Source organism: Chenopodium quinoa, unplaced genomic scaffold (assembly GCF_001683475.1).
Source record: "Chenopodium quinoa cultivar QQ74 unplaced genomic scaffold, ASM168347v1, whole genome shotgun sequence".
NCBI classification, from domain to species: domain Eukaryota; kingdom Viridiplantae; phylum Streptophyta; class Magnoliopsida; order Caryophyllales; family Amaranthaceae; genus Chenopodium; species Chenopodium quinoa.
In genome coordinates this window covers 2,003,987-2,019,609 of record NW_018744066.1, presented here as the reverse complement: position 1 = coordinate 2,019,609, position 15,623 = coordinate 2,003,987, and the positions used below count along the sequence as shown (strand labels likewise).

The 15,623-nt window shown below is 43.8% G+C and overlaps 1 protein-coding gene across 1 annotated transcript; it reads right to left on the bottom strand.

The window, feature by feature from the left end:
• Nucleotides 1-11,098: 11,098 nt before the first annotated feature.
• LOC110690975 (ninja-family protein mc410-like) lies at nucleotides 11,099-15,623 on the bottom strand. The gene is made up of 3 exons (XM_021867898.1): nucleotides 15,299-15,623; nucleotides 12,940-13,805; nucleotides 11,099-12,066 (listed from the first exon to the last, which is right to left on the bottom strand). Exons 2-3 carry the CDS (start codon nucleotides 13,793-13,795, stop codon nucleotides 11,618-11,620), a joined length of 1,305 nt encoding a protein of 434 aa, XP_021723590.1. The 5' UTR covers nucleotides 13,796-13,805; nucleotides 15,299-15,623; the 3' UTR covers nucleotides 11,099-11,617.

Sequence of the window (15,623 nt, the reverse complement as noted above, 5' to 3'; positions counted from 1 at the left end):
AGACCACATCTGGGACCTCATATGGGGTCAGAACCGAGAAGGTGCTGCAGCCTACTTCGGCGATTTTGCTGGCCTGTCCGAAGTAGATAGGGCAAGGATTTGGTCGCTGAAGGCCACTGCTGGGATGGGCGAATCCAGCAAGATCAGTTCCTGACCCTGCCAGGTCCAACCAACTGCTGATGATGCAGGTAATTCTCCTTGCCTTGATTTCTTTCTGAACTCAACCTTTCAGCTATTATTTTTTACTTTTTTAACTTGTGCCCCTGTTTTCAGTTCGTGCACAATCAGACTCTCACTGTAGAGCTGATTGATACCCTACAAGATAGGGTAGACGCTGCTGTGCACGAAAGGAAGGTGGCTGAAGAGGAAGTTAAGCTTGCTAAGCTGAAGCAAGCAGCAGCTGAAGAGAAGCAGCAGGAGGTTGAGGAGTACGGTAAAAAAGCTGCCGAAGCTCTGAAAACCTTCTGCGATGCTATGGAGATGGAGGTTTTTCCCCCACTGATGGAAGGGGAAAAATTCCTCCAGGAGCATATGGGAGTGGACGTCTCCAAATTCAAGGCTGCTATTGAGAGCCGAATTCAAGAAGGAACTGCTGCACAAGCTGAAGTGCAGCAGCGTCTAGAGGCTCTTGAAGCCAGCCGAATGGCTGCTGAAGAGTTGCTCTTGGCCAAAGACGTCCAACTCTCAGAGGCTGCTGCTGCTGCTGAAGCTCAAAGAGCTAAATTCCAAGAGGCTGAGGATCAACTGCTGATCCAGAAAGTTGAAGTGGCCCAAGCTCAGACAAAGGCTTTCCAAATTCAGCAAGAGCTGAATGAGCTGAAGGGGTCCTCCTCCAAAGTCGCTGAACAGCTGAAGAAATCCAAGGAGGACTTGGAGGAGACCCAGAAGAAGCTGGCTGATGCTGAGGCTTTACTCAAAGTCCGTGTTTACACCCAAGAGGAATATGAGATGGGTTTCAGAAACGGATTCCGAGTATGCCGAAGACTCTGCCTTCATGCTGAGCCGAAGCTGGACTGGTCTAAATGTGCTGAGTGGGTCCAGAATCCCGAAGACCCTCACATGAAGTATGCAACTCCAGCTGAAGCTGAAATTCTTAAGGCTGAGGAAGCCGAAGAGGAAGCTGAAAGACTGGAGTTGGAAGCTGAGCAGAGGGAAAGGGAGGCTCGGCAAAGTGCAAAGCCCGCCTCTTCTGCTGCTGGGGCTGAGGCCACCATGGGACTCAACGCTGATCAGTCTGATCCTCCGGCTGAAGCATAGGAACTCGGGCAGTCGTCTTCAGAATCTTGCGGTTCATCATGTGCTTAACTTTAGACTTGCCGCTTTCTGAGTTTTTGCCTTTTGTTTTTTTTTTGCTTCAGCTTGCCTTATCGTACAACAGCTTATTATATTTTTATTTTGCCTGTACGTATTTCGGCAGCTGTTACTTTCCGCTTGTGGGCGGCTGCCGACTATTTTTGTAATTCAACATTTTTATTTCAAAGAAGTTCACTTTCTCAGCTTTCTCGTGTATTTTTTTCTCTTCGCTTTACCAGTCTTCGCACTTTACTGCTTTCTTTGAATGATCTTTCAAATATTTGCTAAGTGCAGAACTTCGGCTAGCGAGAATCATTTCTGCTGAGACTTCTTTTTGCCGTTTGTACTCGGATGTTTTCAACTTGTGAAAAAACTGACATAAGTATCAAACTTCGGCTGAGCTGAAGGGTATTAGATCAGTTGTGCCATTTCTCTATTTCCCTGAGCTGAAGGGTATTAGATCAGTTGTGCCATTTCTCTATTTCCCTCTGCCCCCCAGAAATCTGAAGATGAGGTCTTCTGAATTCTGGAATGGCTGATAATTTTTCTCGGCTAAGCCGAGGATCTTTGAACACTTTGCTTTATTTTCTACATCTGTTTTTAAAGTACTGATTTCCCACCTGAGAGTTTTCACTCTAGAGATGGTACTCTTGTGACACTTTCTTCAATTCATCCAAGGGAACAACTATCCGAAACACCATGCCGGGGCAGCAGTTTATCTGAAGTACGAGGCATCATCATGCAATACTTCAGAGTTGCAACTACCACCCGGAACTGATTCATCCGAAGTACAAGGCATCACTATGCAATACTTCGGGGCTTTATCAGTTCCTATTTTTTAGGCTATGTTTCGGATAAGTCTATGGCCTTTTTGCCCAAAGGAACAGCTTCTCCGAAGTACAAGGCATCACTATGCAATACTTCGGGCTTGTATCCTTTTTTTGGCAGGTTTTACGGCTTGCCGAGGTACAAGGCATCATTATGCAATACCCCGGACAGCGCCGAATGAAACCTTGAATTTTTGAAAAACCGTAGAAAGCATAAAGACTTAAAGAATACACGCAATCTGAATGAATACTGGCTCGATGGCCTTTTTGTAAACAAAATCAGTGTACTTACATAGATTGTACTATCCGAAGGATTTACACATAGTATTTTTTGAGCACATCGGCATTCCAATGGTTTTTCAGCTCGGTGCCATCCATTTGTTTGAGTCTGAAGGTACCGGGCTGAAGCTCTTGATAAATTTCATAAGGTCCCTCCCAAGATGCTGAGAGTTTGCCATGAATGCGACTTTTTTGAACAGCTGCAGCATTCCTCAAAACTAAATCCCCAACTCTGAGAGGTCGTTGATAGACTCTTCGGTTGTAGGACTTGCTCATTCTGAGCTTGTGTGCAGCCATCCTTTCTCGGGCTAGATCTCTAATCTCGTCAAGGAAGTCGAGGGACTCTTTCATGAGCTGCTCATTTTCCTCGGCTGAGAAGAGATTCACTCGTAGGCTTTCTGAGCCCACTTCCACTGGAAGCACTGCTTCGGATCCATACACCAGCTGAAAAGGTGAATGCCCCGTTGCCTCCTTCTCGGTTGTCCGGAGTGACCAGAGGGTTCCCGGAAGTTCCTCTACCCACTTGGACTTTTGATCCTCTACTCTTTTTCTGAGAGCGTTAAGGATCTGTTTATTTGCGGCTTCGGCTTGGCCATTACTCTGAGGGTGGCAAACCGCGGAGTAAGCCAATTTTATCCCGAATTGATCAGTGTATCGGCGCAAGGGCAGGTTGTCAAACTGTCTGCCGTGGTCGAACACAAAAACTTTTGGGATGCCGAACCGAGTTATTATGTTCTGCCAGATGAACTGTCTGACAGTTTGCTCAGATATGCTTGAAGCAGCTTCCGCTTCAATCCATTTGCTGAAATAGTCGATTCCGACTATCAGCCACTTTCTTTTGTATGGGGCCTCGGGAAAGGGTCCCAGAATATCCAACCCCCATTGTGCAAATGGAAGAGGATTAAGAATTGGCTGGAGATCTAGGCATGGCCGATGGATTACCGGTGCAAATTTTTGGCATTTCTCGCATTTTCTGACCATGTTCTTTGCATCCGAGATCATTGTAGGCCAAAAATACCCTGCCCTGAGAGCTTTGTGGGCTAAGGTTCTCCCTCCTATGTGGTTTCCGCAGATGCCGAGGTGAATCTCTCGGAGAATATAGTCGGCATCCGTTGGACCCACGCATTTCAATAATGGAGCGGAGAAGGATTTTCTGAGGAGTTGGCCGCCGAAGACGAGGAATCGTGAACTGATCCGCTTTATCTTGGAGGCCGAATTCCTATCCTCGGGGAGCTCGTCCCTGAGTTTATAAGCCAGGATGTCATCCATCCAGCTCGGCTCGAGTGCAGCGCAGCAGATTGATATTGCTTCGGCTACACTCTTTTCTCGGCGCACCTCCACATAGACAGAACGGCTTAACTCAGTCAGAGTTGAGCTTGCAAGTTTGGAGAGTGCGTCCGCTTGAGCATTTTGACCCCTTGGGATCAGCTCTACTTCGAAAGATCTCAGCTTCGCAATTGTCGATTTGATCCTTGTGAGGTAAGCTGCCATTGAAGGCTCTTTAGCCTCATACTCCCCCCGGATCTGATTGGCGACCAGCTGAGAATCTGTCTTGAGGTAGACATGCTCGGCTTCCAACGATATGCACAGGTCTAAGCCAGCAATGGCTGCTTCATATTCGGCCTCGTTGTTAGAGGCTTTGAATGAAAATTTTAGTGCATACTCGAAGGTTTTGCCTTCGGGAGAGGTAATGACGACCCCTGCCCCCGAACCGTTCACGGTGGAGGACCCATCCGTGAAGACGGTCCAGATTTTCCTCCTTGCATCCAGAGTCTCCTGATAGGAGCACTCGGCCAAGAAGTCTGCCAAGGCTTGCGCCTTGATGGCTGTTCTCGGCTGATAACCGATACTGAACTCGGTGAGCTCGAAAGCCCACTTTGCTAGTCTACCGGATTTTTCAACCTTGCCGAGGACTTTCTCTAACGGCTGATCAGTTAGAACCGCTATTTGATGAGAATCAAAATAGGGTCGCAACTTCCGAGCAGCCACCACCACTGCATAAGCCACTTTTTCTAACAATGGGTAGCGCGTCTCGGCATCCGTCAGGGTGTGGCTGACGAAATAGATCGGCTGTTGAACTTTTTCTTCTTCCCTTAGCAGCACCGCGCTTACCGTGGCTGGACTGACCGCCACGTATAAGTATAGGATGTCTCCTACGACTGGCCTTGCCAGTGTTGGGAGTTGAGCCAGGTGTTCACGGAGCTGCTGAAAGGCTGACTTTTGTTCGTCTCCCCATTCAATGCCTTTTGAATTTTGGAGCTTCAGCGCCTTGAAGAAAGGGAGCCCTTTGTCTGAGGCTCGTGAGATGAACCTGGACAAGGCAGCCATTCTCCCGGCTAGACGCTGAATATCTCTTTTTGTCTTCGGCTCGGGGAGGTCTAAAGCAGCTTGTACTTTGGCGGGGTTTGCATCAATCCCCCTCTTGCTGACCATGAAGCCGAGGAACTTGCCTGACTTCACGCCGAAGACACATTTCTTCGGATTCAGCTTCATTTTGTATTTTCTGAGGGTGGCGAAGGTTTCGGCTAGGTCCGTGACATGATCTTTTTCTTTTATGCTTTTGACGATTGAGTCGTCAACATAAACCTCCATGTTTCGGCCTTTTTGCTCGGCGAAAACCTGATCAACCAACCTCTGATATGTTGCCCCCGCATTTTTCAATCCGAAGGGCATCATTCTGTAATTGTACAACCCGGAACTTGTTATGAACGCTGTTTTAGCTCGGTCCTCGGGGTGCATGAAGATCTGATGGTATCCCGAGAATGCGTCCATGAAACTGAGCAGAGCATGCCCGCTTGTCGAGTCGACCAGTTGGTCGATCCTCGGCAGCGGATAGGAGTCCTTGGGACATGCCCTATTCAGGTCCGTGAAGTCAACGCACATCCTCCAGTTACCATTTGCCTTCTGAACCATTACAACATTGGCCAGCCACTCCGGATACTGACAGGGTTCAATGAACCCAGCATCTAGGAGCTTATCGACCTCAGCTGCGATGTTCTGGTTCTTTTCGGCGGAGTAGTTCCGCTTTTTCTGCTTAATGGGTCGACTGGAGGGGTCGACATTAAGCCTATGGGAGACGAAGTCCGGATCAATCCCGGGCATTTCTGCGGCTGAGAAGGCGAACACGTCTCCACTGGCCCGTAGGAGTTGGACGAGTGCCGCACGGGTGTTTGGCTCCAGTGACGACCCGATGCTAACACATCTGTTCGGATCTCCTACGGTCAGTTCTATTGACTCGGTCAGGTCATCCGTCTCCATGCTCTTAGAGTTGGATTCCTCGAATTCCGGCCTGCTATCAATATTAGCAGACTTTCCTGACCGCGGCTGGCCATCAGAGTCGTTCGGCTCTGAGGCGGAGTCAGCCTTTTGGCCCCCATCAGATTTCTCGTTGTCTGGGGCTTCATTAGCCGAAACGTCTGAGCCTCTCGGCTTTTTGGCGTTTCGGTCCCGGTGCTTTTCCTCCCCATCGCCACGGTCGCCTCGGCGAGACGTGGATGGCTTGAGGTGATTGCATCGGCGGGCTTCTTTTTGACTGCCCTTTATTTTCTCGGAGCGTCCCTCGTCTGAAACGTATATCATGATTTGATGATACGTGGAGACGACTCCTTGAATGCCGTGAATGAGGGGTCTCCCCATGATCACGTTGTATGCAGATGGAGCATCTACGACCAAAAATTCGGCCATGATATTCCTAGCTGCTCGGCCTTCGCCGATGGTGACAGGAAGTGTAATCTTCCCGTCAGGATACGAGGAAGAGCCGTTGAATCCAGACACCGGGTAGGGTGCGGGGGCCAGGTGCTCGGCTCCCATCCTCAGCTGGTCGAACGCTCCTCGGAAGAGGATGTTCGCCCCGCTACCGCCGTCGACGAGGGTCCGCCAGACGTTGCGGTTGGCGATGCCCAGAATGATTACTAGTGGGTCATCGTGGGGGTATACCACCCCCTCACAGTCTTCGGCTGTGAACAGGATGTTCGGCGCCGGTGACTGGGACTGCCGAAGCTCAGCCTGATGAATCTGATGGGTTAGACCCCTCAGTTGGCGTTTGGCTGTGCCTCGCGAGATTCCCCCGGAAATAACTAGGATGTCGAGGGACTCCTTGCCCTGAGGTCCCTTATCCTTCTTCCGAGCGAAGTTGAGGTCCTGCCGAGAATCTTTTTCAGCTTTTTTCTCCTCGCGCCTGTCCGCGAGGTATTGGCTCAGGTACCCCTTGCGGACCAGATCCTCAATCTGGTCCTTCAGCTGGACGCAGTCCTCGGTGCGATGTCCGGGTGAGTCATGGAACTCGCACCACTGGTCCTTTCCCCTCGTCTGATGCCAGGGAGGCAACGGACGAGGTTTTTTGAATCTCCCCTCGTCCTTCGTCGTGCTGAAAATCTTAGCACGGGGAAGGGAGAGTGGAGTGTATGAATCGTACCTTCCCGTGTAGGGAAAGTGTCTTTCCTTCTTCGGCTCGGCAGCAGAGGACGGTTCTGAGGCCTTAGCCTTCCCTTTCCTCTGCGCCGAGACTTCGGGCTGCTGCCCTTTCGGCTTGTCAATTCTCGGACGAGACTGAGACCTGGATCTGTTCCACTCCTCGGCTCGGATGAACCTATCCGATGCTTCCAAGGCTTCCTCCAGGGTCTGCGGGGGATGCATGACCATGAAGTCCAGGAACTTTCCAGCTTGGAGGCCGTTCCGTAGCGCGAACACGGCCAGGCCTTGATCCAGGCTTGTGATTCCGGATGACTCGTTGCTGAAGCGAGTCAGATAGTCGCGGAGGCTCTCGTCCTCCGCCTGCTGCAGACTCATTAGCTCTGCAGTGGTCTTCTCTCGGCGGTTGGCCGTAGAGAATTTGCTCTTGAACTTGTTGGAGAGGTCGTTCCAACCGGTTATGGAGCCTTCCTTGAGCCCTTTGGTGATCCAGGATTGGGCAACACCTTTGAGGGTCGTAGGAAAGTATTTACACCAGGTAGCCTCAGACCTCGGGTTCAGATACATGTGCCCCTCGTAAGAGGCAATGTGATCTTTAGGATCTGAGGTACCATCGTAAGTAATATGTGCCGGGATTTTGACCGTTGGCACATGCTCTTCCAGAATCCACTTCTGGAAGGGCGAGTTCGATGGAACCATGACCGCCTTCCCCTTGTACCCGGCCTCAGGGACCTCGCTCCCTCCTCTCTCAGAGGTGGAAGTGGTTTTCGTCCCCGGCTGAGACAAGGTTGGGTGGGGCCCGGTATCCTCTGGGAAGGTGAGGCGGCTATGCACACTCACCTCCCTCGAACCCAAGCGTTCGTGAACGCTTTGGCGGGCGAGTTCCGGGTCCTTGGAGGGCCCCATGGAATTCTGAGCTTCAGAGTGGTCAGAGGGTTGAGGGTTCCTCCTCCTCTCCTTACTGGAGTTTCGGGTGTCCCCTCGCCACCTCTGGCCGAGCTCTCTATGTGGTGGAACTTGTCCACCATCATCCTGACCGATCCTCCTTTTCAGGTTTCTCGGCTGGTGATCATCAGGCATCTGGATTGGAGCCCCTTGAGCTTTAAGGAACTCCATGCAGATGGCCACTGCTCTGGCCACTTCCTCGGTGGAGGGTCCGGAGGGAGGAGTCTCCCGCGGATGTGACCTGGATTGCACGCTATGGCGCGGCGGGGAGTTCCTCGCTCCTGAGCCACTCGGTCTCGGGGATGGCCCCGGCTGCCGAGTGTGGTGCGAGGTGTTCTCCTCCTGGAGGCTAGGACCTCTTGAGGCTTCCCTTTCCGGAGAAATGGGGGCCTCCGATTCGGAAGAGGCTTGCTCCGGGGAGGGATAAACCGGCTGGCGTTCCCTCACCGTAATCCGGCCTCCTCCCTTCTTAGCCTTCTTGGAACTCTTTCCACTCTTAGTCATGGCGACTGCCGGAGTGTTTGATGACTGACGCGAAATTTAGTAGCGTTCCCCACAGACGGCGCCAAATTGTTTCGGATGAAAACAATCGAATCTCGGAAGATCCTTTTATCTTGAGGGAACTTGGTCTCGGTCCGAACGACGCAGGAGCCGAGGGTTTCCTGCACAACAAATACACGTAAACTAGCCTCGGGGGGGACGCCGAGGAAGGCCCCTCCGATGCTTAAGTCAGTATATTAGAGAGAGAAAGCTGTGCAAGAGTTTAGTTGCTTGAGGCTTTATTGTCTTACCAAGAATTGACCAAATTGTTGGCTTTTATACCTTGGCTAATGAAGGAGGCGGATTGGGCCCGGAAGTCAGTTGGGCTGGGCCAAGCTGATTGGGCCGTTGACTGACCTTGACATGGCTTTGAGGATGTTGATTTTTGACTTTAGCACATTTGGAGAGTTGAACCTTAACCTTGGGCTTTTAATTGGATCATTCAGTGACCAGGCCCAATTGGACTAAATTGGACCCAAACAGTTTATTTTTCGGGTTATAGGCTGGTACAAAAGGAGAAATATATGATGAACAAACAAGATTTCTTGTTCATGTACTTGTTATGTAGGAAAGTAGGAAAAAAAATGGGAAGAATTTAGTTTGAGTGCAAGAAAGTCTTTCTAATATATATTTATAGATACTATATAAAGTATAATTAATTAAATTTATGTGATAATTATCTCCTTAATTTTCTCCTTTGAATATATTATTTGTCACTTTTCTGGGTTGGTTCCTTTACCTAAAGAGATGCTGACCTTTTTACATGAAGATGAGTATGGTTAGTTGTTCTGTCTCTTAGGTTATTACAATTATATGATTAATTTTATAATAAGATGTTAATTAATTAATTAATTAATTAATTAATAGAGTTTAGTGGGGAAACATATTAGAGGTAGAGGCTGCACTTGTGCTAATTATATTGGGAATAAATATATAATTTGAGAGCCAACTCATGAAATGGAGGCAGCTGACTTGATTATTTTTGTAATAAAAATTTAGAGGATATGAAGTATTGAAGTCATAAACTAACTGCCCTAATTTATTTAGTAATTAACCTAAAACTAATGATATCATATGTTTTGTACGTGTTGACAACTTATTCAGCATATTCCTGTTTTTATTAAATTATTTTTTTAATACATTTTTAGTTTTTAGATAATAAAATAATACTGTACTATATAAACTGGATTATCCGAATAAGCCACAAAAACATTACAGTTTATAATTTTAAAAAGTAAGGATTAGAACATGTGGCCTATCATAAGGCGACTCTCGGTGTTTGCCATTAAACCCAAATCATCATTAGTAAATTATTACATATTGTGGTTTAACGTTAACACTATGTTTATGTTTTATGACAACATATATGTGTTATTATGTGTATTACAAGTAAGAAGTACCAACTTTTTGTGATAATTAATGTCACTTGACAATTTTTTTTATGAAATTTCATGGATGCAATAGGAGCATAATTTTGGATTTTTGACCAATTAGTGGCATTTGACTATATTCTAAATTGAATTGTGTGGTTATATATTCAGTCTCAAAATTACGTTAATAATTAGTCACAAGTATTATTTTACCGAAACTTTCTTAATATTTTTTTGGTGTAGACTGTAGAGAGATATGTGAACAAATTTTCATTGACGATCTTTTTTTTTATTTTGGACAATCTTGATTTCTACCAAAAACGGGAACTATAAAATTTGATCACAAATCTTGAATACCACCCCAACACTTAACAACCACATCGAAATCATTTATTTACTCTTGATAATGTTATGTGATTCTTAAGGTGTTAGACGTTGCCAAAAAAAAGGGGGAGGGGGGGGGGGTTGGCAAAAAATTTGTTTAGCTAATGAGCATGGTGATCAAAATCAAAAACTGAAACTTTCAACTGTCTTAAATTCTGAATGCATTCCCCTCCGGAAAAAACAAAAAAAAAAATAAAAAATAAATAAAAAATAAAAAAAACTGAATGCATGCTCTGCTGTTTGTGCAACACAGTTACAGACATCATCTAAATTGAATTGCACTTGACTCCAATATTAAAATGTGGTAAGAAAGATGCCTAATTTGAGAATTTATAAATTATAATCACCTTTTTGAAGCCTGGTTTTCAAGCACATAGTTTTTTTTTTTTTTTTTTTTTTCTTCTTTTTTTTCTAATTATTATGTATAAATTAAATTTTTTTTGGTCATTGCATTAAATGTTATGTTACACATGCAGTTTCTATATTAGGATGAAGGAATACTTTCCTCATTTCCATGTGCCACTCTTCAAGAATTGTTGCCGGATATCTTGTAATGTGAAATGTGAATTATTATTTCTTACAGCTTGGATTTCTAGATCAAGTATATGCACAAAAGAATGCCTGTGTGTGTTCATCAAATTATGCGCATTGTCAATCCACATTCCACAACAATTCTTTCTATCGCGATTTTATATTGGTTTCGGTTATTATTATGAGCTAGATTTGTTACATTCAAATCTAAACACGACTATTGGTTTGGTTTGGGGTGGGGTGGGGGTTGTATTTTTGGATAGTATTAAGGAGAATTACGACGATTAAAATGTAACCTACAGAGCGTATTGTTTAGGATGGGGCAATTACGGATGGAGCTAAGTACAATAATACACATGCGTGTCGCCAATTCATGGATAACTTAAGACCTTAAAAAGCCAAAGGTGCAGGGCACTCTCTAATTAGACTCAAAACTCAGTCATGTACTACTGTAACATATTGATACTTCTATTAAGATATCTCTGGTTTTTTGAGCGAAAACTGTCAAAAAAACAGATCTGAATTTTACACTGGTAGCAACAAAACAGCAAAAACTGACATTTATTAGTAGATGGTTTACAGATCCTTGCAGAAAACTGCTACAACATACAACAATATTATTACATGGATTTAGGAGGAAAAACAATATCCAAACTAGCTCAAGATTTTCATACTTAGTATTTTCACAAGCAGCTAGCTTAGCCTTACAGAATTTACAGAAGTGAATGCTAAGACCATACTCAGTACTATCCGACATTGTAACAACGCTGCTTCCTAGATTCAACCTACCCTGATAAACAATAGTTGCTTCTCATGTCGGATGAGGAGACTTAGATGTACAAAGTTTTATCTCTCACAGATATCGACTAGCAGAGAAGACTGTTTCCAAAAAATGTGTTGATGAATTACCCAGCTGTTAATATGAATTGCTATGGCAGCGCATAAATTATCTCTATTAGGAGCTATGGAGATTTTACATACCTTCACGAAAATTGCACTCCTACTCTTTTCTCTGTCCATTACTTCAGATACAAACATTCAGGATTTCGCAGAAGTTGTGGGATTGGTGTTTCGTAGGGATGTTAAGTTGAGGGTGGTGACAGGAGTTTGTTCCTCCTCTGTAGCATGCCGTACAAATTCTTCAGGAGACATATGGACTCCATGGCAGGCACATACTATCTTTATCTGGGTGGTATTGTACTTATACGTGACACCCGAAATCGTCTTACCATTGGGTCCTGGACTTGTAGATACCCAAGGTAAATTCGGAAAGGAACCGGATCCACCAAAATTCATCTCGGAGGCAATTCCAGGCCTTATGGCTGGATACTCGGATGGAAAGCTGCTTCCTCGTCCCTTTGCATCACCTTCAACCTGAGAAGAGGAACCTTCCTCAGCTACTAGTAGAGGTTGGCCTTTTGGCTGCTCTGAAGGGTGCACATCAAGCCGTACAGATTCAGATGAGTTATTGATAGCTTGCATTGGAACTGTATAATAATGGAGGATACCACATTAAAAGTAAGGAGACTAGTCAACAATGAAGTTGAAAGAAATTACAGTCAGCAGTTCCTAAACCATGAGAGATTGAGAAGAGCTATTTTATTAAATTATAACCCACAACATCATTTTTCACATAAGCAATCCAGTTTAAAGCTTGATGTTTGGTAATCACTACGGGACGTCTAACTTTTGATAACAGAACAAGCTGATATTGAGCTTAGGGTAGCTCGGCTTTGCACAGCTCAAATTGACTGACCCAAACTCAAGCTCGAAAAATTCAGGACTGACTTGGCAGAGTTGGAGCACAACCCTATCTGAGATCAGGTTAAAGAGTAACAACTAAGATTATATTTCTTCAGATCACAGTATTCTTATAGTTAGGATCCTTGTGAGCATTCTGTAAAATGTAAATTATTTTTCCTAAGTCAATAGCTCAGCTATCCCCTTCAATTTAAATTAAGGAATATGAATTTAACTTTAAGCCTACACAGGAGCTTTTTGTAAGTTTAGCTTTGCTCATTGAAGTATCAGGCGGCATCTGACACTAAGCTCATAATCACACACATAAAGCATATAGAGCAACAGAGAAACAAAATTTTAGAATCTTCAAAAGGACATAAACTATATTGATAGCCAGCTATCAATACCATTAGTCACTAACAAGCCATTGCAAGTCGTTGATTGATATGAGATAGCATCTTAAAAACATCAAATTCCAATCACCTGACTGAGGACCCCCTTCCAAATTAACACAAAAAAATACATAGAAAATCATACACCACAATAAAACTGAAACACAATCAACACGAAGTAAAGGTTGAGCTCATACTGCGATTATTGGTGATATATATCCTTTTTACCTGAAGTTGATATAGATATTCCAGCATAAGTTGCAGGGATGGATTGTGGCTGAGTAGACATTCTCCAAGGGCTATCCTTATTGTCCAACACTGGAAGCTGGACAGGAGAGTATCCAAAAGACATTGGCAAACTCCCTAGAGCTGTAGCGTGTAGCCTAGGCCGCTCTCCATTTGCAGAAGTGATGCCCTGCGTCATTCCTGGTAGTGGGTAACCTGGTGTACTTGGAGCACTAGCTGAAGGAGGCTCTTTAATGGTTATAGAGTAAGGAACATTCATGTTATTCATTGCCTGCACAGTAAAAGGAGCACTGTTATTTGGTTTTCCACAAAGTTCCTTAGGAGCCTGAGAAGAGCTACCACTTCCTCCAGGTGTTCTAGATCCATCTTCATGGTGAGAGGCCAATCTGGATGTTGAACCCTCAGCTTCAGATTCTGCCACATCTTCATTATCTGCGGTCGATCCCTCATCAGTCGTAATTGATATGTGAGACATTTTGTCCTTATCATGTATGCCAGAATTACGAGAATCTGTCTCTTGTTTCTTCTGGTCATTCATCTCCTCAAACGTACTTTTACGTTTATCACCGACTCCAGGTTCATCACCGGAGACATTTTCACCATTACCATTTTGCTGCAAATTACTAAAGAAGTGTTCTTGAGGTTTCACAGCATCATTTCTGGGAAATGATTGTGGAACAGCACTTAGGAAATTTTTGAAATCATTTAGAATTTTATTGGTTCTTTCATCTGGATCAGTTTTAGCATCCGCTGAGTTACTGCTCCTATCCTTTGATGTGGAAGATGAACCACCACATGCTAATCCCAAGCTGAGTTCAAGCCCTTTATCATCATCCATGCTAGGAGACCTACAGCATCAAATATAAGTCAATTTAGCTCTTCTGATCCTATCCACCCCTTTCTAATTTAACATCATTTAACCATGCAGTACTAAAGATACGTTTACATTCAGCGAGGAAAGCAGTCAGAGTTTACAGATAAAATGACAAGGACAAATTCTTACCAGGCAGAAAATCTAAAAACAAATTAATGAGATGTGAACAACATGAATGCATTCTAATTTCTAAACCCATTCTCTCCTCATCAAATGGAACAAGAGACACAATAGAAAAAAGCTGCAACCAACATTGTCTAACGTTTTGTGATTGTCTGCTACCAAGTCGAGAACAAGTTTACAGCTCTACCAGGTTGTGATAAAAGAACAGCACAGTGACAATTAACTATTGAAGGAGCTAATGGACGTTTTTAATGATAGCTTTACGCAAATCTTATTTGTGATTCCCTTCAGCTATATCCAAACATCTAAGTAAGAAGGGGCTTTGTTTCTCAAGAGAGCGAAGCAAAGGGCAAAAAGATAGAAAAATACTCCTCAATTAAAGAATATACCACAGCTTATCAATTCCTTAACTCTTATAGAAGCCTAGCTGCTTTTACATCAATCTCATAAGTGTTTCAGCAAATAGTGATGAACTGAATGTAACGGAATCATAGCCAACAGTACATCAGAAACCTATACAAAACCGTTTGGTACAATATTTAAACTTTTGATTAAAGATCCTTCATCAACTATCACTCTACAAAATGTTGGCAAAAACCTACATAGGATCCAGAGACTAAAATGAAAGGTCAGTTAAAACTCAAGAATCAAATCCATTCAGCTAGAAATCGTCGTAATATACGCAACCAAATCATACATTTACCGAGTAATTCAGTTAGCATTTGGCAATAAGCAGTAGTGCTATAAACTAGCAACCAGGAATTAGTGTTAGAAGATCCAAACAAGTTTTCCACTAATTGAAACCCTCTTACACATAGATTTTGGGAAACCAAGCTTTTGACTTTCTAGCATACAGACCATACCAATTAGACCTTAATGCCTAAGAGATACTAGAACACATGATTAGCAATAACTCCATAAACCACAAGCTAAAACAGCTAAAAACCCAAAACATAAATTATAAAAAATAGAAACTTTTGGGAAAACAAAGATAATTAGGACCTAAATCACACAGATTCCAACACTATAATAATGAGCAAAACTTTAATAATCCAATCAATCATAACCAATTAACAACCAAATAAGATAATCCGATCTACCCAGCAATAAACAATGCTTCAAAAACACAAATCAAACACAAAGTAAAGCAAACATCCAGAAAAAAAAGAACCCCACTTCAATTTAATCACTATTAATCAAAACCCATAAGGTCAAAAACCTCAATGAAATGTACTCAGATTCAAGGATATCAAAAACCCCAGAAAAAATAGCATATATAAACAGAATATAGAATGATTAATATTTTTTTTTTTTTTTGTAAAAAAAAAAAAGGAAAAGGAGTACCTGGTATTGTAGCCCTCCCTAGCTTAGGAGTGAAAAGGGTAGAGAGAGAAAGAAGAGAGAGAGAGAAAAGGCAAGAGAATGAAGAGGTTGAAGGAGAGAAGAAGGGGGAAATTACAGAGAAAATGGTGAATTTTTGGATTAAAATAATAGTAAGATTTTGTTTTATTTTTAGAAACGTGATAGTTATGGTTTTTTTAATTGATAAAAGAAAAGGCAAGCGTGAGAGTTGTGGAGGTTGTTGATGAAGTCAGCTGTTGTATTGTAGCTTACAATTACTTGGTAATTATAATTTCCACTCGTGCTATTTTTTGTTCTATCCAAATTT

What these genes read in the sequence shown, in the direction of transcription:
- LOC110690975 (XM_021867898.1), bottom strand. Translation starts at nt 13,795, where the DNA reads ATGGATGATGATAAAGGGCTTGAACTCAGCTTGGGATTAGCATGTGGT. An exon ending in AATATCTATATCAACTTCAG is followed by an intron (nt 12,067 to 12,939) that starts GTAAAAAGGATA and finishes ATTATTATACAG; the next exon opens with TTCCAATGCAAGCTATCAAT.